This window comes from Panthera onca, chromosome B2 (genome assembly GCF_046562875.1).
Source record: "Panthera onca isolate mPanOnc1 chromosome B2, mPanOnc1 haplotype 2, whole genome shotgun sequence".
Lineage (NCBI taxonomy): Eukaryota > Metazoa > Chordata > Mammalia > Carnivora > Felidae > Panthera > Panthera onca.
In genome coordinates, this window is record NC_138343.1 from 141,928,214 (window position 1) to 141,952,710 (window position 24,497).

The 24,497-nt window shown below is 42.8% G+C and overlaps 1 protein-coding gene and 1 non-coding gene across 7 annotated transcripts in view; both read left to right on the forward strand.

The window, feature by feature from the left end:
• Nucleotides 1–24,497, forward strand: part of TULP4 (TUB like protein 4) — a 242,909-nt gene that overhangs the window by 180,735 nt on the left and 37,677 nt on the right. For all 6 annotated transcript variants that reach the window (XM_060617011.3, XM_060617012.3, XM_078447515.2 and 3 more), the window contains 2 exons: nt 19,985–20,165; nt 22,798–22,932. In XM_060617011.3, the coding sequence (XP_060472994.2) occupies nt 19,985–20,165; nt 22,798–22,932 (316 nt within the window). The remainder of the gene's footprint in view (nt 1–19,984; nt 20,166–22,797; nt 22,933–24,497) is intronic.
• Nucleotides 1,319–1,425, forward strand: LOC132668110 (U6 spliceosomal RNA). The gene has a single exon (XR_009605475.1). It is a non-coding gene; the product is annotated as a U6 spliceosomal RNA (small nuclear RNA).

Genomic DNA, 24,497 nt, shown 5'->3' on the forward strand with positions numbered 1-24,497 from the left:
CAAAGACATTTCTCTCTCACAGTTCCAGAGGATGGAAGTTCAAGATCAGGCGTTGGCAGGTCTGGTTTCTCATGAAGCCTCTCTCCTTGGCTTGCAGGTGGCCACCATCTTTCTGTGACCTCATGTGACCTTTCCTGTGTAGGCTCATCCCTGGTATCTCTTCCTTTTTGTATAAGGACACCAGTCCCACTGGTTTTCGGCCCTATCCCTATGACCTCATTTAACCTTAATTACCTTACCTTTTTACAGGCTGTGTCTCCAAATACTGTCACATTAGAGATTAAGCCTTCAGTATATGAATTTTGAGTAGGATACAAACATTCAGTTCTTAACGGCCTCATAAAAAATAGGAGTTGTCAAAAAATATTTTGAAGAATAGAAAATTCACAGAAAAGACACATAAATTCAGCTTGATAAACTTGAGATGTATTTATAAATAGAACGGTGTTTGTAGGGCTTGGGAGAAAGAACAAATGGTGTAAATAGAAAATGTCAGAGAAATAAATATAAATATGGGGAAAAAATATCTGTGGGTCCCAAGTTGGTCAAGAATAATGCAGCAGTGAAGCTTTTGCCATTACTAAGAAACACCCAGCATCACAACAGAGTGCTGTAGGAGGAGGATGCTTGGTCCCCTGTACATTCTCCAGGGGTCTAGGGGAACACCATGCCTCTTGATACAGGAAACTGCTTTGAAACATACACACTCACATGTATCCATCCTGTGTTCTTTGAGTCTTAGGTGAACATGAGTTCACTTTGAGAGCCTTTGAACCAGAAAAAGTTGTTGAGAAGTTGAGGTACATTTCCATCAGGAAAGGTGGAGATGCCAGCACATGATCCAGTGTGTGTGGGCATGAGCTAGGCTCTCCTAGAACAGTGAACATCCGGTGGATCTGTGTCCATGGAAGATGGGATGGAAGGAAAAAGCCTCAGACTCTCATCTCAGGAATTTAGGTTGGATGAGGAAGAGTTTTGTGGTTCCTGTTCTGAGTGAAAGGGCACACGTAACCACAGGAAGAAAGCTCTAGTTCCCACCCCTCTTGGGAGAACATCTCACAAGAAGAAAGCTCCCCAGAACCCCTCTGCCATGGGCACAAGGAGGCCTGCAGAGAACTACTTTTTAGGCTACTGGTTCGTTTTTCTCTTTCTGGGTCTCCCTTCTCTACCACAGCTCCTGTAGTTTGATGCGTGAACCATTTGGATTTATTTTAAGGGGATCCCAAGGCATGGAAACTGTGTACATGTTAGGGAAGTTAGCAATACTCGTTGTCACTCACAGTGCAGTCCCCAGATCAGATGCCATGTAGTTCATCTAGTGCCCACTTCGGCAGCACACATACTAAAATTGGAATGATCCAGAGTGGATTAGCATGACCTCTGTGCAAGGATAACATACAAATGCATGTGGGTCGTCCGGGCCTTGCAGCTTCCTCCCTGACGCGGTGGTCCTTTTCAGGGATCTCAGTCCTCGACTGTTGGCCTTTCTTTCCAGCTGCTCCTGCTTTCTGCTCTGACAGAGCTGTCTCTCTCCCCAGGCCCCCAGAGCCACAGAATGCTTGCCCCATGTGAAGCCTGTCCTCCAAGCAGCCTGGGGCTTCACTTTGCCCCCTCCCACACTGTCCTCTCCAATTCTGACCGAGGCGTCTGTGACCCCAGTCTGCATTTCCAGGCCTCACTCATGCTTTCTGGACACTGCTCTCCCCCAGCCTACAGCGAGGCCTGGGTTGTCACATCCACACCCCCACACCCTGCTCCTGGAAGCCCTCCTGCGCTCATTCCTCCTTCTCACCTGGTCCACTTGTCTAGGGCTCCAACATGGGGTTTTTCCCTTTTTCTCTCCTTTGGGCTGATTTCTCCCACTGCCACGGCCTGTCAGCTCCCACCTGAGTATGCAGGCTCCCCGAGCTGCGTTCTGTGTGCACCGTCTGTCCCTCCCGCTGAGCTGGCTGCCTGCCTGGACCCCACTCAATCCAGCGTGGGCCCCGCTTAGCACGACAGTCTTCTTCCCTGCCCTCTCTTCTGTTGCTGACCACTCACACTGGACTTGCCCTCCTCCTTGGCTTCAGCCTCCTCTTGGTCACCAAGGCCTGGTGATTCCACTTCTTAAATACTTCCGTGTCAGGGATGGTTTATTTGTATTTACATGCTAAAGATGGTTATGTTCAAACCAGCCCAAGTGCAGGTGTCTAAGCTCTCACACACCTTGCACTCTGTAACAGGACTGCTCGATTTGGTGACTTACAGGTTCTTCCCACTGTCCTTCTTCTCCAGCTTTGTTCCCTGGCTGGTTCCCTCTGTTCCTCGGTGGCTGCTTCTGCCACACTGGGCTGCCTCCTTCCTGGTTCCCGTGCGGTAAGGGAAGGAGTGACTTTTCAGTTGTTCAACAACTTCAAGTTGTTGAAGTTATTGTTTGTTTGTTTATTTATTTATTTATTTATTTATTTATTGACTTACTTTTGAGAGACAGAGCATGAGTGGGGGAGGGGCAGAGAGAGAGAGAGACAGAATCTGAAGCAGGCTCCAGGGTCCGAGCTGTCAGCACAGAGCTTGACGCGGGCTCGAACTCACGAACCGCGAGATCATGACCTGAGCCAAAGTCAGACACTCAACTGACTGAACCACACAGCTGCCTGGTCGTTGAAGTTATTTAAAGATCTCCCTTTGCCCGTAGCAGTGGCTTGCAGACTGTGGAGCTGCCTTCCTGGGGCAAGGGATGGAGGGGGCTCCTGGGAGGAGGGGGCAGGACCACTCTGCTTCTGTCTGTGTTAGATACGAATTTGGGCTTGTGTCTTAACATTTTGTTTTTGAGGGAAGATCTATAAGATAAACATATGAGTCTGGTTCCTCTCTATACAATCTGGTCCCTTTCTAACTTTCTGTTTATGTTTACTAGCTTTTGTTAAATACCTGTAGTTTTTGTTGCTTATTTATTTTTTTAGAGAACACAAGCACGGGAAGGGCAGAGGGAGAGGAAGAATCCCAAGCAAGCTCCACACAGTCAGCACGGAGCCTGACACGTGACTCTATCCCACGACCCTGGGATCATGACCTGAACACAAATCGAGTTGGATGCTCAACTGACTGAGCCACCCAGGTGCCCAAAGAGCTGTAGTTTTTAAAAGTCAAATAGTACTAGTAGGCTTATAATGAAAAAAGTTTAAAACAACACAGGCACCTTTTAGTTCCCTGTGCTATCCCTCACACTTTGATTCCTATTCCCCTATTTCCCCTCCCCGAGTCCCACTCCAGTTTCAACTTTCTGACTCCCACTCCGATTCCCACTCCCCAATTCCTATTCTGCTTCTCACTCTGATTCCTACTCCCCGTTTCCCACTCTCTGATTCCCACTCCCTAACTCCTGCTCCCGGATTCCCACTCCCTGTGGCAGGCACTTTTTATTTTAACTCTTTGTGTTTCTCTCCATATTTCTGAATTAAAGGCTTGTTCTGTCTGATCTTGACTATCGAGCCTCAGGTGTTCTCTACTAACTTCCTACCTGGAAAATGAGAAGTTGGTTGTCTTGGAATGCCCCTTTCTGTACGCAGCCTTATTCTCTCCCACGCCCCGCTTCCCTGCGTGCTCCTGTCTCCACAGTTGGTGGTCAGTGTTCCATGATGAACGTGCGATTCATAGACAATTGGCACATACAGCCAAGGTTGAATGGCTGCCTCGTGAGTCCTTGGCTTTGCCCACAGTTAGCAAAGTTGCCTTACTTACTGCTTATTTGTCTGGGTACCAATCAGATTAATCCCTACACTCTCCAAAATATTAGAAACCTTTCAGAATATGTTCCACCACTCAGGAGATGGTTTTCTGGTGCTGTTCCTCCCATGGCCCTTGGGCCCCCGTGCCAACAGCACAGCTAATAGGTACCCTGGGCGTTGGTTCCCTTGTCTCCCCTGGTATGGGAGCCCCTTTTTCCGGGATCATGCACTTTTATTTTGTGGTTTGGTGGTACCCTCTTTTGGTGGAACATGTCTTCTGGGTATTGGAAATGTTAAGACATTTGCTTTATATGTCTCCTCCCTTGTTTAGCTGGGACATGGCAATCCCTTTGCAACTCATTCTTTTAGCTCTTTGGTATTTTCTCTTTCTGGATATCTTACTACTCAGATACTGTCCTTCTAGATTGATGATCTGATTTTAATATCTTTTCTCTCCCAGTTTCTTTTCTTTGCCTGCTTATCCTATTTTCTGGGCAATATCTTCCAAGTTTTCTTTGACCTTCAAAAAATTAATGGTGTTTTTAATTTTCAAGAACTCTTTTTTTGTTTTCTGGTTGTGCTTTTAAAAAAAGAGCATTGGGGTGCATGGGTGGCTCAGTTGGCTAAGCATCCGGCTTCAGCTCAGGTCATGATCTCACAGTTCGTGGGTTCAGCCCCATATTGGGCTATGCTGACGGCACAGAGCCTGGAGCCCACTCTAAGTTCTGTGTCTCCCTCTCTCTCTGCCTCTCCCCCACTCATGCTCTGTCTCTCTCTCTCAAAAATAAAATAAAACATTAAAAGAAAATTAAAAATAGCATCATATTCATATTTCACAGAGGATGAAACGATATAAAGATATTAATTGGAGATTCTGAAGTATCCCTCTGTATTCTTCACCATCTTTTTCCTTCAGGTTCTTTCTGGCTTTGTTTTGGCTGCTTTTTCATATTAGATGCTTTTCTCACATGTCTGGGTGGTCTTTGGTCATCTCGTATTTTAGAGGTGGAGACTAAAAAATGACCTGGACACTGGGGTGCGGGGGTGGTGGTGCTGTTAAGTGATGGGCTTCACTGCGAGGCAGTGCCTGGGCCTGTCCTTCTGCACGTACCTTACCTAGTGACTGCGGTGGGCTCGTTTCTCACATTGAGTTGCTGGTGTTTTACTGTAGGCCCCTGAGCTGTGTGTGTGTCTGGCCCCTCGCCCTGGGCTTCCATTTAGCCCCTCCAGGGGATCAGACAATGCGCACCTGCTGTCTGTGTGGATGGGAGAAGACATGTGAAACTTTGCCTGTTCTTTCTCCGTACTTCCACCCTCACCTCCACCTGGGGAAGGGTCTCTGGCTTCCGTGGCACAAATCAGCTTACTCCTTATCTTCTAACTTGCTGTGGGATTGGGCCTTTACTTGCTCTGGTCTGTTTGGTCACTCACCATGTGTCCATCTGCTGTCCAGTTTCTAGATGTTGGCTTCTCTGTCTGCTGACCTCCTCCTCTCCAGCTCTCTGTTAGAGTTTCATACTCATTACTGTCAATTAAGTGGGATTTGGGAAGGCATCCAGGCCATCATGTGACCTCTCTTAGCTCTGTAGCCTTCTCTCTGGCCGCCGTTCCCCTACATACTAGCCTCAGTGGGCTACTTTGGTTTCCTGAATTCGTATTGCTTTCTTGCCTTTGCACGTGATGTTCCTTCTGCCCTTGCCCCTTGTCTGTCCAGGGAGGGTCCACCCATCCTTGAAGACTCTTCACAGTCTGCCCTTTCCTCTGCTCCCCACCCAGGCAGAGTTAGTCAGTCTGGCTCGCTAGCCAGGTGCTCCAGGAGCACCTCCTGTGTGCCAAGAGCACATTCTGTAACATTTTCCACATTCTGTAGTAACTGTTGGTTGGGTGTTTTCTTCCTTACCAGATGTGAGGGCAGGGACCACGCCTCATTCTTCCCTGTAGCCAGGCGTCCTCAGGGCAGTAGCTTCGGCAAGTAGGGAGTGAGGGAGGAATGCTTTGTGTGGAACTGCCAGCCTCTCTTCTCTCTGTGCCTGGAGACAGTGAAGTCCATGGCCTTGCCCAAGAAACGCCATGTTCCCTCCCATCCCCAACTACCAGACACACGCATGAGAGAAATTCCTGGTTTGCCCTGCACATCCTGCCCCAGGAGCACCCAGCATTAGGTTTTCATTCATACTGTTTTATATAGAAAATACTGTTTTATGCAGGGGTTTTCACATCTGCCAATATTGGTGTGGAGATTTCATTAGTTTTGCCTGATTAGATACAGGCATTTTTTATTTTCTCATTTTTCAGGATATATGGTTATCCCTCCTTAAAAAAGCAGTTTGAATGGGGATCCTAATATCTGAATTCTTCCTACTCCAATCCAAAGCAGTTTCTGAATGTGAATTGACAGTTTAATCCTAACGCATGGTATGGAAAATCCAGCTCGGTGAGAATTGTTAGCTATTAGGCTACCCTGCCAAGAAAATACACGTGATCTCCTGGGATGAAAGCGTTTGCAAGATGACTCTTTCTGTCTCCTGGCTTGGTGCCCTGCTGTGCTGCCTGAGGTCAGCAGGCTAGAACTGACGGCACCTTAACAGATCACCTGCCCTAAGACTCGTTTCCCCCTTTTCTTCCTGTGTCCTATCCGGCCCCTCTTACTCCATAGTAATGACAGTTTTTATATATCCTGAGCCAACAGCCTTTTTTGTGTTGTAATTCTGAAATTCTTCTCTTTATCTAGTGTGCCTGTTACGTATATCCATGATGAACATCCTAAATTATGTTTATAGCCACAAGAAGGAAACTTTAAGCCTCATTTCCTTTAATGAGGACACAATTCAGTGTTTTTTTTAAAAAACCATAAAGTCAAATGCTTGTTGTTCACCAATTTTGGTAGTACATATAATTAACTACTTCATAGAGTTTATCCAGACAACAAAAGATAACAGACCATGATTAAATTATATGGCAGAGGATATTGTGTGATGATCATGAACTTAGAAAATACATCATGAGGACAGTCCCATACAATAAAGGGGAGAGACCTAGAGCTTTAAAAACACATTTTCAGGACGCCTGGGTGGCTCAGTCGATTATGCATCTGACTCTTGATATTGGCTCAGGTCATGATTTCATGGTCATGTGATCAAGCCCCACATCAGGCTCCTTGCTGAGCATGGAGCCTGCTTGGGATTCTGTGTCTTCCCCGTCCCTCCCCCTTCCCCGCTCGTGCTCACTTGCTCTCACATTCTCTCTCTCTCAAAATAAATGAACTTTAAAAAAGATTAAAATGTTTAAAAAACCACATTTTCTTCTCCAGAGTATATACAGATGGTCCCCAACTTAAAACGGTTTGACTTACGATACTTTGATTGTTTGTTAAAAATCTTTATTTACAGCTTCTGTCATTAACATGGTTCCTATGTGTTGCATCTGTTTTTGTTTTTGTTTTTTTAATTTAAATTCAAGTTAGTTAACATACAGTGTAGTCTTGCTTTCAGGAGTAGAGCCCAGTGATTCATCACTTGCATATAATACCTTCATGTAATACCCAGTGGTCATCCCAACAAGTGCCCTCTTTAATACCCATCACCCATTTAACCCCACCCCCCACCCACCTCCCCTCCAGCAACCCTCAGTTTGTCCTCTGTATTGAAGAGTCTCTTATGGTTTGCCTCCCTCTCTGTTTTTATCTTATTTTTCCTTCCCTTCCCCTATGTTCATCTGTTGTGTTTCTTAAATTCCACATATGAGCAAAATCATATGATACCTGTCTTTCTCTAATTTTGACTTTATGATATTGCAAGGGTGATATGCATTCAGTAGAAACCATATTTCAAATTTTGAATTAAAAATCTTAATCTTTCCCGGGCTAGTGCAGCCCTCTCCTGCTGCTGCCGCGCAGGAGCTGTGGCTCCCGGTTAGCCAGCCGTTCAGTCACAAGGACGGGTGACTGATATGCTGGCAGCCCTTCTGCACTCATACGGCCATTCTGGCTTTCCTTTCAGTACAGTGTTGAATAAAGTACAGAGATTCAACACTCCATTATAAAATAAGTTTTGTGTTAGATGATTTTGCTCAACTGTGAAGTAGTAGAAGTGTTCTGAGCACGTTTAAGATACAACATCACAGGCTGAGGTATGATGTCCAATAGGTGAGTTGTATTATATGCATTTTCGACTCAGGGTATTTTCAACTTATGATGGGTTTATAGGAATGGATACCCCCTGGGGTGGGGGTGGGGGTAAGTCGAGGAAGGTCTGCATAGCCACAGTCTTACAAGTGAAAACTCTGATTTCAGTGGATACATACTATACTTGACCTTCAATTACAATAAATAACCAGTGGTTTCTCCTTTGGAGTGTTTTGTTAGGAAAAAAATACTTGTCACATAGTCGGAATATGTCAAGTATTTGCTCCAGATGTTCACAGTCCTAATGAAATACAGGTATACTTCCCTTCATGTAGTAGATACAAAAATGTAGGTGAGCTGAATTTTTGTAATCGTGATTATATTTTAATATCCACATAAAGGAGTCTTCTCTATTTAAAAGAATATTCAGTAGAAATTGTCCTTGTTTAGAAGGCAGTTGTTTGGGGGCGCCTGGGTGGCTCAGTCGGTAAAGCGGCCGACTTCGGCTCAGGTCACGATCTCGCGGTCCGTGAGTTCGAGCCCCGCGTCGAGCCCTGTGCTGACAGCTCGGAGCCTGGAGCCTGTTTCAGATTCTGTGTCTCCCTCTCTCTGACCCTCCCCTGTTCATGCTCTGTCTCTCTCTGTCTCAAAAATCAATAAACGTTGGAAAAAAATTTTTGAAAAGAAGGCAGTTGTTTGTGTGAAATGAGAATTCTTCACCTAATACGTCTTTTTACTAAATGTCTAGGCTTAGTTTTCCATGACTAGAGGTAATATTTGTTTATAAACACCAAAACTCTTTTTAAAAGAAGGAGGTCTCTTTTTTTAATGTTTTATATATTTTTGAGAGAGAGAGCATGAGCAGAGGAGGGGCAGAGAGAAAGGGAGACACAGAATCCAAAGTAGGCCCTAGGCTCTGAGCTGTCGGCACAGAGCCCAATGCGGGGCTCGAACTCACAGACTGTTGAGATCAGGACCTGAGCCGAATTTGGACACTTAACGAACTGAGCCACCCAGGCGCCCCCAAAGGAGGAGGTCTTAAATGATTAAATAGCAGATATAAGTGGGGCAACATCATGTCCTCTACCCTCTGCTCTGGTGTGTTATTGTTCTGTTGTTTTTGTGTTTTTTGACCTAGGAAGAGGGAAGGTGTATTCTTTTTGCTTTTGGATACGAAGGGTAGATCCCAAGCCTCTTCTTGGCAGCTGAAAGGAAATTTTTCACATCATGTGGTTCCTTTGATCTGATCTGTGGCGTCGGCTGATGTGATCGGTGATCCCAAGTCCAGCAGTTTGTCCGCCACCTTTAAATCCTGCTGGTGCCACAAGGGGGACAGCAACGAGAAAAATCACTGAAAGTACCCACCGTACCTTCTGTTTTTATGTACACACTTTGCAAAACATATGACGCTTATTTCCCATTTGGAGTAGAGTGCAGTCAGGACTGGGGTAGGTAGTGTAGCAGGATCATTAAAGGTCGGTGCAGGCCTTTTAATTGATGTAGTTCAAAGAATTTACAAACTAAAAATTTTACATCGTTACTATACGACATCTTTTCAAAGATAGTAATTGATGAAAAAGAGACTAGCGTAGATACTAATGTACACTTAAAACTTTAACACATTAGTCAGTTGACAACCGTGATTATTCGTTTACTTTTTAAGTGTAAGGTTATGATTGAAGTACCAAGATGGAACTCAAGAAGATTTGCTAATTCCCCGGTATTCTAAGTGATAAATAATCCTGTAGGGTTTTTTTAATTAGGTAGTTTTTAAACTTTGATTAGAAAAAAATCAGTAGCATATCAAAAATAAATAGAGGGGCGCCTGGGTGGCTCAGTCTGTTGAGCGTCTGACTTCAGCTCAGGTCATGATCTCACGGTTTGTGAGTTCAAGCCCCGCATCTGGCTGTGTGCTGATGGCTCAGAGCCTGAAGCTGGCTTTGGATTCTGTGTCTCCCTCTTCTTTCTTCCCCTCCCCTACTTATGTGCGCACCCTCTCTGTCTCTCTCTCTGTCTCTCTGTCTCTCTCTCAATAACAAATGTTTTTAAAAAAGAAATAAAATCAATTCCTCCTTTATTAAAAAAAATAGTAAATACAATAAAGAACCTTTGTATATTTTGCCACATTTGCTTTTTTATCCCTTTATTCTTTTTTTTTTTTTTAACTTGCTGTACTTAAAGTAAATCCCTAATAGCATGAGTTACTTCATTATAAACCTCTTCAGAATGTGGCATTTCCTTCCATAGCCACAGAGCCATGCTCACACCTCCTCTTTAATTTGAAGAAGGCTCTTGTCAGATTGCAGTAAATAACTTGTCTGGTACTTGGATTAGCCCATGGCTTTAAAGGAGGACATCTGTTGAATCAGAGGAGATGGATATTCATTCTGAAGTTTTACTTTGTCTTACACTATAAGATAGGAAAAGATTTATAAAGGAAACTTTAAAAAGTAATGTAAAAACTCTGCTTTCTCAGCTAAAAAAGTGATGTTGTATAAATGTAAATGGCTGATATTTGACATACAACTAATGACTACCTCATAGATGGTGCCAACTCTTTGCTAGAATAAAAGTCAAATTTAACGAAACCAAATTAAAAAGAATCACAATATATTACTTGCAAAGACGTTTTATTCACCATGAGAAAATATTTCCCTTTGCTGGCCCATTAAGTGCTGGTGTTTGAAGTGACTCCACTGACTGTGCCTAGTCCTCTATCTGGACCTTTAAGGTAATAATTATAGGTGCTATATTGGTTTAGCTTCACTGGAAAGATTTTAAAGCCATTGTGTTCAGCACAACAAGAAAGAAACATGGAGATCTCTCTCACACAAGTTCTTGTACTCAAATAATTTATCATTATTGTTTAATATCCACCAACTCACTAGAATAACATCACAGTGATCCGTTTCTGTGGCAAAGACCCTCAATTGTGAGTGGACTGTAAGTAGGTTAAAGGACCTATGGAGTAGAGCTCCTACCTAGCAGTTTGTGGGAACAACTTTGAAATTAGATTTAAATCTAAACCACTGGAAAGAGTGATTTTCTTTCTTGCCCCTCCATTAGATTTTCTCATGACTTTTTATTAGTGTATACTGCAAAAGGGAAACCCATTTTATCTTAAGCCCTAAACGGAACACATATTAGAATGGTTTTTGCCAAAATAGGCAGGGAGGATGTGAGTAACAAGGAAAATAATGGAAACCTACTTAGGAAAGGAAATCAGATGGCCTCCCACCCTTCATGGCTATCTTTATGCAACTACTGATACTGTTTAGTTTTTTTTTGGTTTTTCCTTTTTGTTATTCTGGACGTTCCGTTGAGCTCTTTGAGAAAATAGCTTTCTTTAGCAAAAACAGGTGCAGCTACTGTGTTTATACTTTCTTTGTCAATGCTATTTTGGTTGACTGAAAATGGTAATTAAGATGTTTAAAAATTACGTTGCTCTTTGTTTTCTCTGGACACATTGATGAATCACTGTACAGAACACACAGTATAAATAGATTATAAAATATATTAAATAAAAAACCTTTCTTGAAATTTATATTTAACAATATAATTTAAGAATGAAAGATGGGAGGCAGTTATTCATGTAAATGGATTATTAGGTACGTCTTTTAAAGAATATGTTGGGCGGGAGCAGCATGAGCAAGGTGTCTGAATAGCAAGCCCTGGACCCTCCTTTCCTTATTAGCAGATACACCAAATCAATAATACACAGACCAGCTCCCTTTGTGAAAGATCCAGAAACTAGTTGAAAGACTCCTGCACCCCTGGTTAAATGTGAAATCAGCCACATCAAAGCTGGTAGGAAAATTCAAGATACCCTCTTGCCATAATCACTACTCCCAGCAAAGTATAATATGACTGAGAGAATAACCTCAGCTCTCAGCTTCTTCCTAGGAAAAAAAGGGAAGAACTGAACTATACGTGCAACATTCTGATTTTTTTCTGGGTGCAGCTGAGACACTGGCTTCCGTCTCACCTGCCTCAAAGAGGTAACAGCATGCCGGGGGCCACTGAGATAGTGTTTGAATTAGTATAGCAGTACTCATTACAGCTTCTCCCCCTGGCCCAGTGCAGAGTGAGCAAGAGAGGAAAAAAAGGACAAAACGACTATAATATTGGCATAAAACAATGAACAAGATGGCAATAGTAAGTTCTTTCTTATCAATAATTACTTTAAATGTAAATGAATTAAACTCCCCAGTAAGAAGACATGGAGTAGCTGAATGGATTAAAAAAGCCAAGGTCCAACCATATGTTGCCTGTAGGAGACTCACTTTAGATTTAGGGTCATATGTATGCTGAAAGTAAAAGGATGGAAAAAGATAACTCCACGCACATGTTAACCAAAAGACAGCAACGGTGACTGTATTTATATCAGACAAAATAGTCTTTGTCAGAAACTGTCACAAGAGACAAAGACATTATATAATGGAAAAAGGGCCAATTCCCTTGGAAGATAGAACAATTATATATGCATGGAACATCAGAGAACCTAAATACATAAAACACTGATGAAGCAAACATTGACAGCACTGAAAGGAGAAATAAGCAGCAATATATATTGTAATGGTAGGAGAGTTCACTGCTCCTCTTTCAGTACCAGACAGTATATCCAGATAGGAAATCCATAAAGAAGCAGTGGACTTTAACAACGCTATAAACCAAGTGGACCTAACAGACATATATAGAACATTTCACTCAACAGAAGCAGAACATACATTCTTCTGAAGCACATGAAGAACTTTCTCCAGAATAGATCATGTGTTGGGTCACAAAACATGTCTTAACAAATTTAAGAAAATTGAAATTAGGTATCTTTTCAATCACAATGGAATGAAACTAGAAGTGAATAGTATAGGTAATATTGGAAAATTCACAAATATGTGAAAATTTAAGAACGTACCCCTGATTAACCAAATGGGTCAGTGAGGAAACTGAAAGGAAAATTAGAAAATACCTTGAAACTAATGAAAATGAAAACACAACCTGCCAAAACTTATGGGATGCAGCAAAAGTAGCACTAAGAGGGACATTTATATCAATAAATACTGACGATGAAGAAAAGAAGAAAGATCTCAAACAATCTAATTTTACAACTCAAGGAACTAGAAAAAGAACAGACTCAGGCCAAGTTAGCAGAAGGAAGGAAATACTGAGGTTTAGAGCAAAAATAAAATGAAATGGAAAATAGAAAAATAAAAAAATGAAACTAAGAGTTGATTTTTTGAAAAGATCAATAAAACTGACAAAAGTTTAGACTAAGTTAAAAAAGAGATGACTCAGGTAAAATTAAATGAAAACAAACAAAACAAAAAAATCAGAAATGAAAGAGGAGGGGCCCCTGGCTGGCTCATTCAGTAGAATGTGTGACTCTTAATCTCTGTCTGGGTTGTAAGTTTGAGCCCCACATTGAGTGTAGAGATTACTTAAAAATAAATCTAAAAAAAAAAAAAAATGTGAGCGAGGAGATAATACAACTAATGCCACTGAAATAAGGATCATTAGAAATTACTGTGAACAGTTCCATGCCAACAATTTGGATAACCTAAAAGAAATGGGTAAATTCCTAGAAACATACAACTTACCAAGACTGAATCATAAAGAAATAGGAAATCTGAGCAGACCTATAACTAGCAACAAGATTGAATCAGTAATCAGAAACCTCACAGGAAGAAAATGCCAGCACCAGATGGCTTAATTGGTGAATTCTGCCAAACATTCAAAGAATTAACACCATTCTTTCTCTCTCTCTCTCTCCCCCAAACTTGAAGAGCAGGGAATACTTCCAAGCTTATTTTAAGAGGCTAGCATTACCCTAATACCAAAGCTTGACAAAAACACTAGAAGAAAATTACAGACCAATATCCTTGATGAATATAGATGCAAAAATCCTCAACAAAATACTAGTAAACTGAATTAAGCAGCAAATTAAAAGGATAATACACAGTAGGCAAGTGGGATTTATTCCTGGTCGGCAAGGATGTACAAAATATGAAAATCAACTAATGTGATACACCACATTAACAGAATATAGGATAAGAACCATATGATCCCCTCCATAGATGCAGAAAAAATATTTGATGAAATTCAACACACTTGCATAATAAAAATTTCTAAACTAAGAATAGAAAGAAATTACTTCAACATGGTAAAAGCCATATATGAAGATCTCACAGCTCATATCATGCTTAACAGTGAAAAACTGAAAGTTTTAGCTCTGTGATCAGGAACAAGGCAAGTATGACCACTCTCTCCATTTCTATTCAACATGGTACTGGAAATTTAAGAGCAATTAGGCAAGAAAAAGAAATAAAAGGCATTTGAATAGGAAAGGAAAAAGTAGAAGTATCTTAGGGGTGCCTGGGTGGCTCAGGCGTTAAGTGTCCAACTTCAGCTCCAATCATGATCTCACATTTTCACCCTACTCCAAAGACCTGATAAAGAGCTGTATTCCTGCAACACTTTTCTCTACCTCATTCAGTGCATATTTAAATATATTTTTATACTATATTCACATGGTGTAAAATTTTAAACATTCAAAAAAGGATATATGATGAAAAATCCCATTTCCTCTACCATCCCCAAGCCACCTATTTCTGTTTCCCCAGAGATAATGCTATTTCCAATGATTTCTGGAAATATTCTAGTTAAATGTGTGTTTTAATTAGGTGTGTACTCAGACCATTTCCCTCCACCCCAGAAACCATGTGTGGGCATCTTAGAAGGGTGAATAAACTTAAAAATGGAACCTAAAAGATTTGGAGAAGAATGTTCTAACAGTGGGAATTACTTAACATCAAAATTGATGCCTGGGGCAGAAAGTCTTTCCTTCTCTGAAACTCTTTAAACATAGGATAGTGTGTCACCTTTATGAGTTAGTTTGTAAGAGGTGGTTCTGCAGTGAAGCAGTGCAAAGACCAAAATTACGTGTTTAACCCAAAGGTACAAATTTTTTATTGTAGATATTTTTAGTGGGGTTTCTTTCCCATATTTATCAGAATAAGTCTTCTTTCTTTTTTTTTTTTTTTAATGCTTATTTATTTTTGAGAGTACTCATGAGTAGGGGAGGGACAGAGAGAGAGGAGAGAGAGAGAATCCCAAGTAGGCACTGCACTGTCAGCACAGAGCCTGATGCTGGACTCCGTCTCATGAACCGTGAGATCATGACCTGAGCCAAAATCAAGAGTTGGACACTCAACCAACTGAGCAACCCAAGTGCCCTAGAATAAGTCTTAAAATGTCTGTTTTAGAAATTATTGATATAGTCAACTGTGAAATTACATTTCATCTTTAAAAAAAAAAAAAACTCCAGGAAATACTCTGTTAATCAGTTGAGAAATTCTGTCATTTACAACTGTCCGATTTCAGTGACTCTTTAGTTGCAAAATGTTCCAGTCTGTCTTGAAGCATTTGAAAGGTAGTGCTCTGAAACCCCAATAGGGAGGTCTTTCAAAAATAAATTTTGACTTCAGTGGTATTTCTGAAGAGAAGAATCCTTCTAAAGAGCAAAGGGACACGGTCCCTTCATTCCTGTCTCCACAGTGGCACATTTAGACATTTGCCACCAACAGGGTGGAGGTAACTGGTAGGAATGTGTAATCACTTTGTTATCTGCCCCCCTAGTTTTAAATCACAAAAGCAAACAGACAAAAAGGTCAATTCCTTCTGGAACTAGTTCCAATGGCTACTAGTTAAACTCTGCTACAAAAGAGGTGAGCATTTACAGAAGTGTGTATTTTTATAATTGAAACTTCCTAATATCGTTTTTATTCAAGAATTTAGATGAATACTGGTATCCCAAAATAAAAGTACTGATGACATATCACTGGTTCCAAAACGTAAATCTTGTGAATGATTTTATATCTTTTTTTCCTACCACCTTTGTTTTGTGGCTTGGTTCATTTTAAATTACTGGTAATAATTGTGTTATATTTTAAAATAATTACATCTAAAAATAGTTTAGAATGGAGTACACGGTTACTAAACACTGCCTGAAGTGAGGGACAGCCATTGAACAGGTGTGGCCTGAGGACCAGCAGCTTTCTCCCAGCTTGTTTGGTTCTTGGTGTACATGTAACAGAGGGAATATTGTCCCTGCCCCGACATGAAGCCTGCAATCCAACAGAGAAAACAGCAGGAAAAATATGAGACAGAAATTTACTTTATCCATTATTGCAAGTATTTTTGAGGCCAGTTTTATGGGAGGATTTGATAGTTTAAAACAGAAAGGAAAGAATTTTTTGCTTCATTTGTAGGAAAATTTGAGTAAAGGCCAAAGCTTTGGGCAGAAATACATTTATTAATAGTCCCTGAACATTTTTGCTTGTGACCAGCGACATATGAGAACCTGGGGGTGCAGACCTGCCCTCAAGAAGCTCACAGTTTAACGGGAAACAGGTATGCGAAAACAGCGAAGTTGAAAGTGCTGTGGGGGGCATGGTTAGAATGAGATTAATTCTATGTGGTGGGTCCCCAAAGCCTTCACACATGATGTCTGAGCACCTGTTCTATACCAGACACTGTACTAGACATTGGAGATAAAACACAAGCCACAGTCTTTGCTGCAGGAGGGCCTGGCTCTGTGTGTGTGTGTGTGTGTGTGTGTGTGTGTGTAGGTTGGGGAAAGGATGAAGTCATGCATTTCATCTGGGACATGTTGGTTCTGAAGGGCCTTTTGCACATCCAGGTGTAGATGGCAGGTAGTCAGTCTGATGTGGGAGTCTGGAGCTTAGGAGGGAGGCTTGAGCACGATCCAGCCTTGGACAGGATCTTTGAAGCCATGAGCACAACTGTGATTTCCTAGAGAGGGAAGACCACCCAGGACCAAGCTTAGAAGAAGAGACACAGCTGGGAAGGAGGAGCCAGCACCAACCTATCTAAAGCACCAGAATTAGGGAGTAGAAGCAGAGATTGACGCATGTGCCTGTTTGTGTATTCATTATTATTAGACTTCTCTGGCTTATTCTCTTACAGGCCTTTGCTGACATAAGCTTTGTCTCATTGGAAGTGTTTAGGCATGAAAAGAACTTGAAATAGAAGAGATTTTTAAAAAATCTGATTTCATGTTGTGTCAGTGTTCTCAAGTTATCTGTGACATACTTTTTCCCAAACAGAGTAACTTCCTCCAACACCGCTTGACAACTAGACTGTTAGTGCTGCTTTTTTCCTTCTCTCTGATCTTAATAGTGCGTTATCTTCCCAGGAGAGCTATAGTTGGAATTGATTCATGGCGGGGAATTTGGGGGCTGGCTTTAGTGTAATGTTGAACACTGATGCCTCACTAAGTCACCCGTCCTTTATTCAGAAATTAGATGTCTATTCTATTGTCTGGTAACTGTTCTTCTCTAAAATGGAAAAATGTGAGCATTGCTCAAAAGATCCTTCAATGCAGAGGCATTTCCTCCCTCCCTTCACAAATACTTACTGCCATGTGACATCAACTATGACAGTCCCTGGGGAGATAGTAGTGAGCAGAGCACATATGGGCCATGCCCTGAAAAGCTTACAGTCTAGCATGGGAGTCAGACAGAAGTGAAATATTGCACAGAAAGGTATGAAAATAGTGATGATTGCACCAGTGGAAGACCAGGGTAATGTGAACCCATAAGAGCAGGGGGTGGAAACTTGTTTGGGATTGGTACATATTAATTCTGGGTACTTGTGAAAAGTAACTGCTGCTGGCTGTGGCCTGCCAATGAGCTATCTTTATTAGAAACAGAAGTCATAAATTATATCAAATAACCCCTTCACCCAGCACCAAGGCATGGCTGCTCTTCAAAACATACGTGAGCAAATTGAGAATGTGGGAAGGGGGACAAAAACAGCCTGCTTGCTGGGGACATCACCCATGACATTGGCCTGATAGGTTCCCACACATCTTTTTCCTTGAAAATACATAAATTTACATCTCAGTTAAAGCTACAAGAAGACACATTCCATATTTATCACCATTGAAAACTGCCTACCAAGCGCATTCAGCAGGTGCCTCTTCCAGGGCTTTAGCAGGTCTGACCACCCCCAGTGTCTTGATCCCTGTGCCAGCGCTGCACGAGGGCTTTGCAGACGTGCCAGCAGATACTAATTTTCTCCATTGCTAGCCAAAAACTCAGCTTCTTCTAAAATGTTTTATTGTATTCCTAGTAGTTTGTGTGTTTTTTATTTAAGCCCAGTGCAGTAATAGATTCCTTTTTGCTCCTGGAGAAAATGGTTTGAGCCTTTTTTTAAATTTTCATTCATTAAAATACAGACATGTTTAAAGGAATATTTTTTAATTTTTTTTTAAATTTTTTTTTAATGTTTATTTTTGAGACAGAGCATTAACGGGGGAGGGTCACAGAGAGAGGGAGACACAGAATCTGAAACAGGCTCCAGGCTCTGAGCTGTCAGCACAGAGCCCGACACGGGGCTCGAACCCACGGACAGTGAGATCGTGACCTGAGCTGAAGTTGGACGCTTAACCGACTGAGCCACCCAGGCGCCCCAATGTTTGTTTATTTTTAAGAGAGTGTGAGCCGGGGAGGGACAGAGAAAGAGGGAGGCAAAGAATCCAAAGTGGGCTCTGCACAGATAGTAGCAACGTGGGGCTCGAACTCCCAAACCACAAGATCATGACCTGAGCCGAAGTCGGATGCTCAACTGACTAAGCCACCCAGGCGCTTCTAGAGGAATGTTTGATGGACAGTTGATTTATTCTAAAACAGCTCTGTAAATTCTGTGAGTGTTTTACTACTTAAATGAAATATATCTCCCCTGCAATTAATCTATCTTAATAGTCAGGATTTATGTACTAAAAATGCCTTTTGATGGTCACTGACTTTATTTAGTAATAAATATTATTAAGTGCTCTCTGTACCCAAAGTTGTTAGGTGCCAGGGAGATAGCTGTGGACAGTCTTTGCCCCCAAGGAGCTTAATGTCAAAATCTTAATAGCAAAAGGAGGCAAGGACCTAACACACCCTAAATAACTTTCCCTCTGTGTAAATCCTAGCCTTTCCAGTAAGAGAGCCCGGTGGCCTGATCACCTAATGGCCTTGTCAACTGACTTGACCTCTCAGGTTGTTTCTGCAGCTGTAAGATGGAAAGACTTTTCATGCTTCTCCTGATCAGTTGCTGATGGACACAAGGATCTCATTAAACACAAAAGATACAAAGTTTTAATGCCAACAGATGCAGAAACTACTACCACACAAAACAGAAGAGAACATGGTGTACTCCCCCTGGAGGTCCTGCTTCCCGTGGGGTCGGTCATCCAGCTAGAAGACACAGCTCATGTCAGGGGGCTTCCAGCAGCTGTGAGATGGTGCCTCTGTTGCTCGGATGAAGGGGGGCTAACCTCTCCTCTGCCCTGCCTGTGCTTCAGCTCTGCCCATGCACTTGCCTGCACCCCGAGCACATTCCTGCGCCCCAGACCGGGTGAAGTGAGGGTGTCAGGCCCATCTGAGCTCTCTATCAACAGTGCTGGTACTTAACTCCCAGGATTATTTTGACAATACGTGAGGTAAAGCTCTTAATATAGTGCTTAGCACAAAGTAAGCACTCAGTGAATGTGTTAATACTGTTAACACATTATAACATTAATTATTAATACAAAAGACTATTCCTCTTAGTCAAATAAAACATTAGACAAACTATTTCAGGAGCATCTTTTCCAAATGTGGTTAGATAACCTGCTTATATAACCAAATATATTTTCTCTTTGGTCAAACATACACCTGAAGTTTTTCTTCTCAATTTGAGAAATTCTTACCAAACCTCCGCTGCTGCTTTTTTTCATTCAAGAAAAATAAATATTACCCTCTTCCTAACCCTCCTTCTCCAACCAAAAGAATAAAACATGCAAAAAACAAAAACAGTGAGCAAAAAGACAGTGATTTTGCTGGTATTTGTAAATATCCATACTCCATAACAAATGTATTTATTTTGCCGTTAGTCACATTTCAGTATTGGAGGACTAAAATGCTTGCAAGTTAATAGCCAGCTAAGTTTCTGGTACTTAATGCTTTGTGTATCGCCTCAGCTGCTTAACTGCTCTGTTTTTTGAGTCCTAAATATATTTTGTACATCTTCACAAGTTAAGGTGATGAGTTTTGCCAGAAACCGCAGTCCTTTCTCCTGGTCCGTCAAGGGTTCCCGTCCTTGGTTGCAGGTGCTGTTTGGCACGGCCGACGGGCAGGTGATCGTCATGGACTGCCACGGCAGGATGCTGGCCCACGTGCTCCTGCACGAGTCCGACGGCATCCTCAGCATGTCCTGGAACTGCCCCGCCTTCCTGGTGGAGGACAGCAGCGAGAGCGACACGGACTCAGACGACTACTCCCCGCCCCAAGGTAGGAAGCCGGAGGAGGAGGGTGAAGTCCACCACAGGTGCAGCGCCCTGACCCACTGGGAAGAGCTCCGGTGAAGCACAAGGCAGGGCAGCCTGACGTCTGGTCTTGATTCGGCTGTCTTCCCTCTGCCATCCCTTTTCTCAGAATCACCGCGCAGGTGGATGAAGCTCCGTTGGCTTAGGTTTTGCTAGACATGAAATGACCCTTTTCATGTCCCTAGGGAGTTGTGGGGCTTAGCTGCTTAGCAAGAATAAAGAGAGCTGGAGATGAGAAATGCTGTGCTATTACTATAACTTAATCTGTGGTGTTCCAAATCCCTAATGTCATTAAAACCTGTAGCTTTAGTTGTGTGAGAAAAGGATTAGTTTTGCCTGTAATGCAGGCCAGTAATGGGGCTGCTGTCCATGCCCCTCTTCTGTCTTTTGGGGGGAAACTTCCTTTTCTCAGTTCAGAAGAACCTGTCTTCCCCTGTAAGTTTCACAGCAATGTCAGTTTAGATTAATTGGCATCTAGTTTTTTAATATTTGGACCTAAGGAAAAGTTTCAGACTCTTGGTGGGGATGATTTCAGACTCCAGCCTCCTTCACTTTTGCAGTGCATTTTATCTCCCACACATGTGACAGACACACCTCCCACATACACACACAAAAAGCCAGAGACCTTTGATGTTGATGCTGGCCATCACCCAACAGCAGCATTCGTCATTGGCCTCCTCAGGACCATGGCACTTCCCTAGTACCCCATTCCTCTTTTTTTTTTTTTAAGGAAAAATACATTGTGAAATAGTAGGAGATCAGACTTGGTCATACTGCTGCAGGACTTCTGTCCTCGCACTGCTCCCCTCTCCGGTGACTGTGGGCACATTCATCCTGTGAGCTGCTGGTCCGGGGAATAGATCTTTAACTGTGTCCCCCATCAGCATCTGCCCCCATTGGTACTTGGAATGCTCTCATTTTGTCCCAGACATGATATAAGACATGATGCTTCCCAGAGACATTCACACATTCATTCAGTCGTTTGTTTAAGGAGACGACTATTTTCACATGAAGGAAACTTTAACAATTTTTTTAACGTTTATTTATTGTTGAGAGACAGAACATGAGCATGGGAGGGGCAGAGAGAGGGGAAGACCCAGAATCTGAAGCAGGCTCCAGGCTCTGAGCTGCCAGCAGAGAGCCTGACATGGGACTCGAACTCACAAGCATGCGATCATGACCTGAGCCGAAGTTGGTTGCTTAACCGACTGAGCCACCCAGGCGCCCCACATGAAAGAAACTTTAGATCTGTTGGGGGTAGGGTTTCAGGGTGCATGGGGTTGGGGGAAGGAGAATGTACTTCTATCTGAGACATAAACATAGCCTTTCCTAGTAGGGCCCCAACCTGAGTGAAGTGTTGACTATTTCTCCAGCCTCATAGTAATAAAGTCCGTGTTATACAAGGTTGGATACTTGTCAGCACACTTTTAAAACAGAACTTTACTAGATTGACTGCAGATTCACTTAGCCCCATGTATTATGGGGAAAAAACAAGATCTAGAGAGCAAGTTATAAAGCAGGTTCAGAATGAGTCCAAGGATAGAATTTAGACCCCGGCTGCTGCTTTAATACATTTCCCTTGTCAGAGCCATGCGGCAATTTGGAGGATGACTGGGATTTGCCTTTCACATAGAGCTGGGTTTTTCTTGGTGGCCTAGGGGATTTGAGCACAGAGGTAGGTACGTACAGCATCTGAAAATGAAGCAGAGGAAAGTAATACCTGAGGATCCTCCACAGGCAGGGCTGAGGTGGGGCGAGTGTGCTGATGTCAGGCCAGCCCACTCTGGATGGCTCCCAGGGATGAACTTGGCATGGGTATGAGGCCTGCAGGGGGCCTTCTGAAAGAACCCTCATTTATCTTGGCCTGTGGGAGGGACTGACTTTTACTTTTGAAGCAGCATGTGGAAGAATCCAGAACATGACCCATCACTGTTCTTCCTTAGCATCCATGAGTACTCCTTGAACTTACGGAGCGGAATTTTCTTTATACTGGCTGTGCACTGCAGATGTAGCAGAATTGTTTATGAGCCACAGCCAACCTTGGCTTTCTCTCCAGGTTTGGAGTCTCTTATGGTAAAAACTTACTCGTTGTGGCTGCTGTGGCTCCCTATTTCCTATAATGTCCAATGAAAGGGCATTAGTGTTGAAAAGCAACTTTTCTCTGTACATTGGACCAAGATTAAGAAATTGTTTTCATCCTTCTTTCCACCATCCTTACATGTTATGTGACGTTAAAATAACAATTTGTGTTTACACATCATTAGAAACATGACGCATTAACACATGAGTTAATAATCTTCACGTGTGTTCTCATCACCATACCCCAGAGCCCAAGGAGCCCCACCTGGTGCCTCCAGGGCCATCTGTCCCCGTCCTGCTTCTCATTCCAGGGTTCCCCGGTGGCGCTCCTCCTGACGGCCCCACGTAATTCCTGAGTGCTATGTACAGTGTTGCCTTACTCAGTGACATCCCAGTCCAGAGTCTGGTCTGCAGTGTCAGGCAGTTGTTAAAGCCCTCTGCCAGACTGCAGCAGTGTGCCCTAGATTTGGGTCATGTGTGCCTTGCCTCCTTTTTACTCAGCACTTTTGTCCCGGCAGATGGTCCAGCAGCGTATCCCATCCCGGTGCAGAACATCAAGCCGCTGCTCACCGTCAGCTTCACCTCGGGGGACATCAGCTTAATGAACAACTATGACGACTTGTCTCCTACTGTCATCCGCTCAGGGCTGAAAGGTACAGAAGGCTGCACGTGACCCCAAGCCCACCCATCAGCCCTGTGTGCGTTTGCCTTCCGGTGGGTGTCCCGCACCCAGTACTTATCCATTCCTGCCCGTCCGTGGGCTTAATGGAGTCTGTTAATGAAGGCCACTTCCTTTTGCTCCTGTGCTTATGTGACAAGTTGACACCGAGGCTTATCTTGAGGAGGGATTCCTGACAGTCTTCGCCTTTCTGTCTTTACCTACTACGACGAGTAACCCTCTCTTGGGTGTATGTGTTTGCCTCTGGCTAACATATGATGTCAGTACAGTATTGGACCTCAGCACCTGCCGTTCCTGGGGCAGCAGACCCAGCACGGCAGTTTCACAGAAGCCCCTGTTACTTTGAGGTGTATTAAGACACCGATGGTTGTGCAGTAAAGTTCCCGCAGCTGCAGGACTGAGGCATTGATGTAAACAGCAACCGCCAAATGCTGACTTCCCTGACAGATGTTATGAAATGTGTTCTCTCACAAGAAAATCGCTGTCCATAGGCATTTGGCATGTTCTGAATTTTGCAATTCAAGAATATTTACTCACATTGTGACCCTGATGAGTTCTTTGGAAAAACAGTTCTGTCTCTTCAGGATTAAATGGTACGGTGTAGAAATCCCTGGATTGCCTTTGGTCTCAAAGTTCAAGGGACCTGCTGTAATCCGAATGGAAGACCAGGGGTAAACCAGAACGTGCAGTTCAAGTTACTACTGTCACTCAGAACTTGCCTCAGACCAGAGAGTTGTGTCATGTGCTTCCTGTCTGAATTACTCAGGGATCACAGGGATGATAATGGAGACTCAAGTCCGTATAACTTAACTGTTGATTGGAGTGCATCATACCTGTCTGCCTGCCCCTAAGCACTTCTTGATTCCATTTTAAAACTATAGAATATTCTTTTTTTTTAACTCTTTTTTTTAAAGTTTTATTTATTTTTGAGACAGGGAGAGACAGAGCATGAACAGGGGAGGGTCAGAGAGAGGGAGACACAGAATTTGAAACAGGCTCCAGGCTCTGAGCTGTCAGCACAGAGCCCGACGCAGGGCTGGAACTCACGAACCGTGAGATCACGACCTGAGCTGAAGTCGGCCGCTTAACCGACTGAGCCACCCAGGCGCCCCTTAAACTATAGAATATTCTTACAAGTTCTCCTTTTTGTGGGTGTCCCATTTTGCTGTTTCAGATCTATAATTGTGAGGAATTATTTAGCCTAAACTCCTGAGGGACATGAACTATGTAGAAGTCCCTCTTTATACCACAAATAGGCTCCTTTAGAAGCTGAGTAAATAGTTCTGTGTGTGTATGATGATGATGATGATGAACTTACATTCCTTGGTCTTTTCTGCAGGTTCTTTTCTGAGTGTTCTGACCTTTGTGGAGCTAACATGCAGGGGTGGTCATCATAAATTCTCACATATATTTGGTTGTCCAGGCTCTTCTTTTCTTCTTCAGAAATTCTACTTTTAAACCTTCAACTAAGTTTATTAATTTCTCAGAACCTGCCTCTAGTCCTGGAGCCCTGAACTTTGTTCTCTGACACGTGTCTGA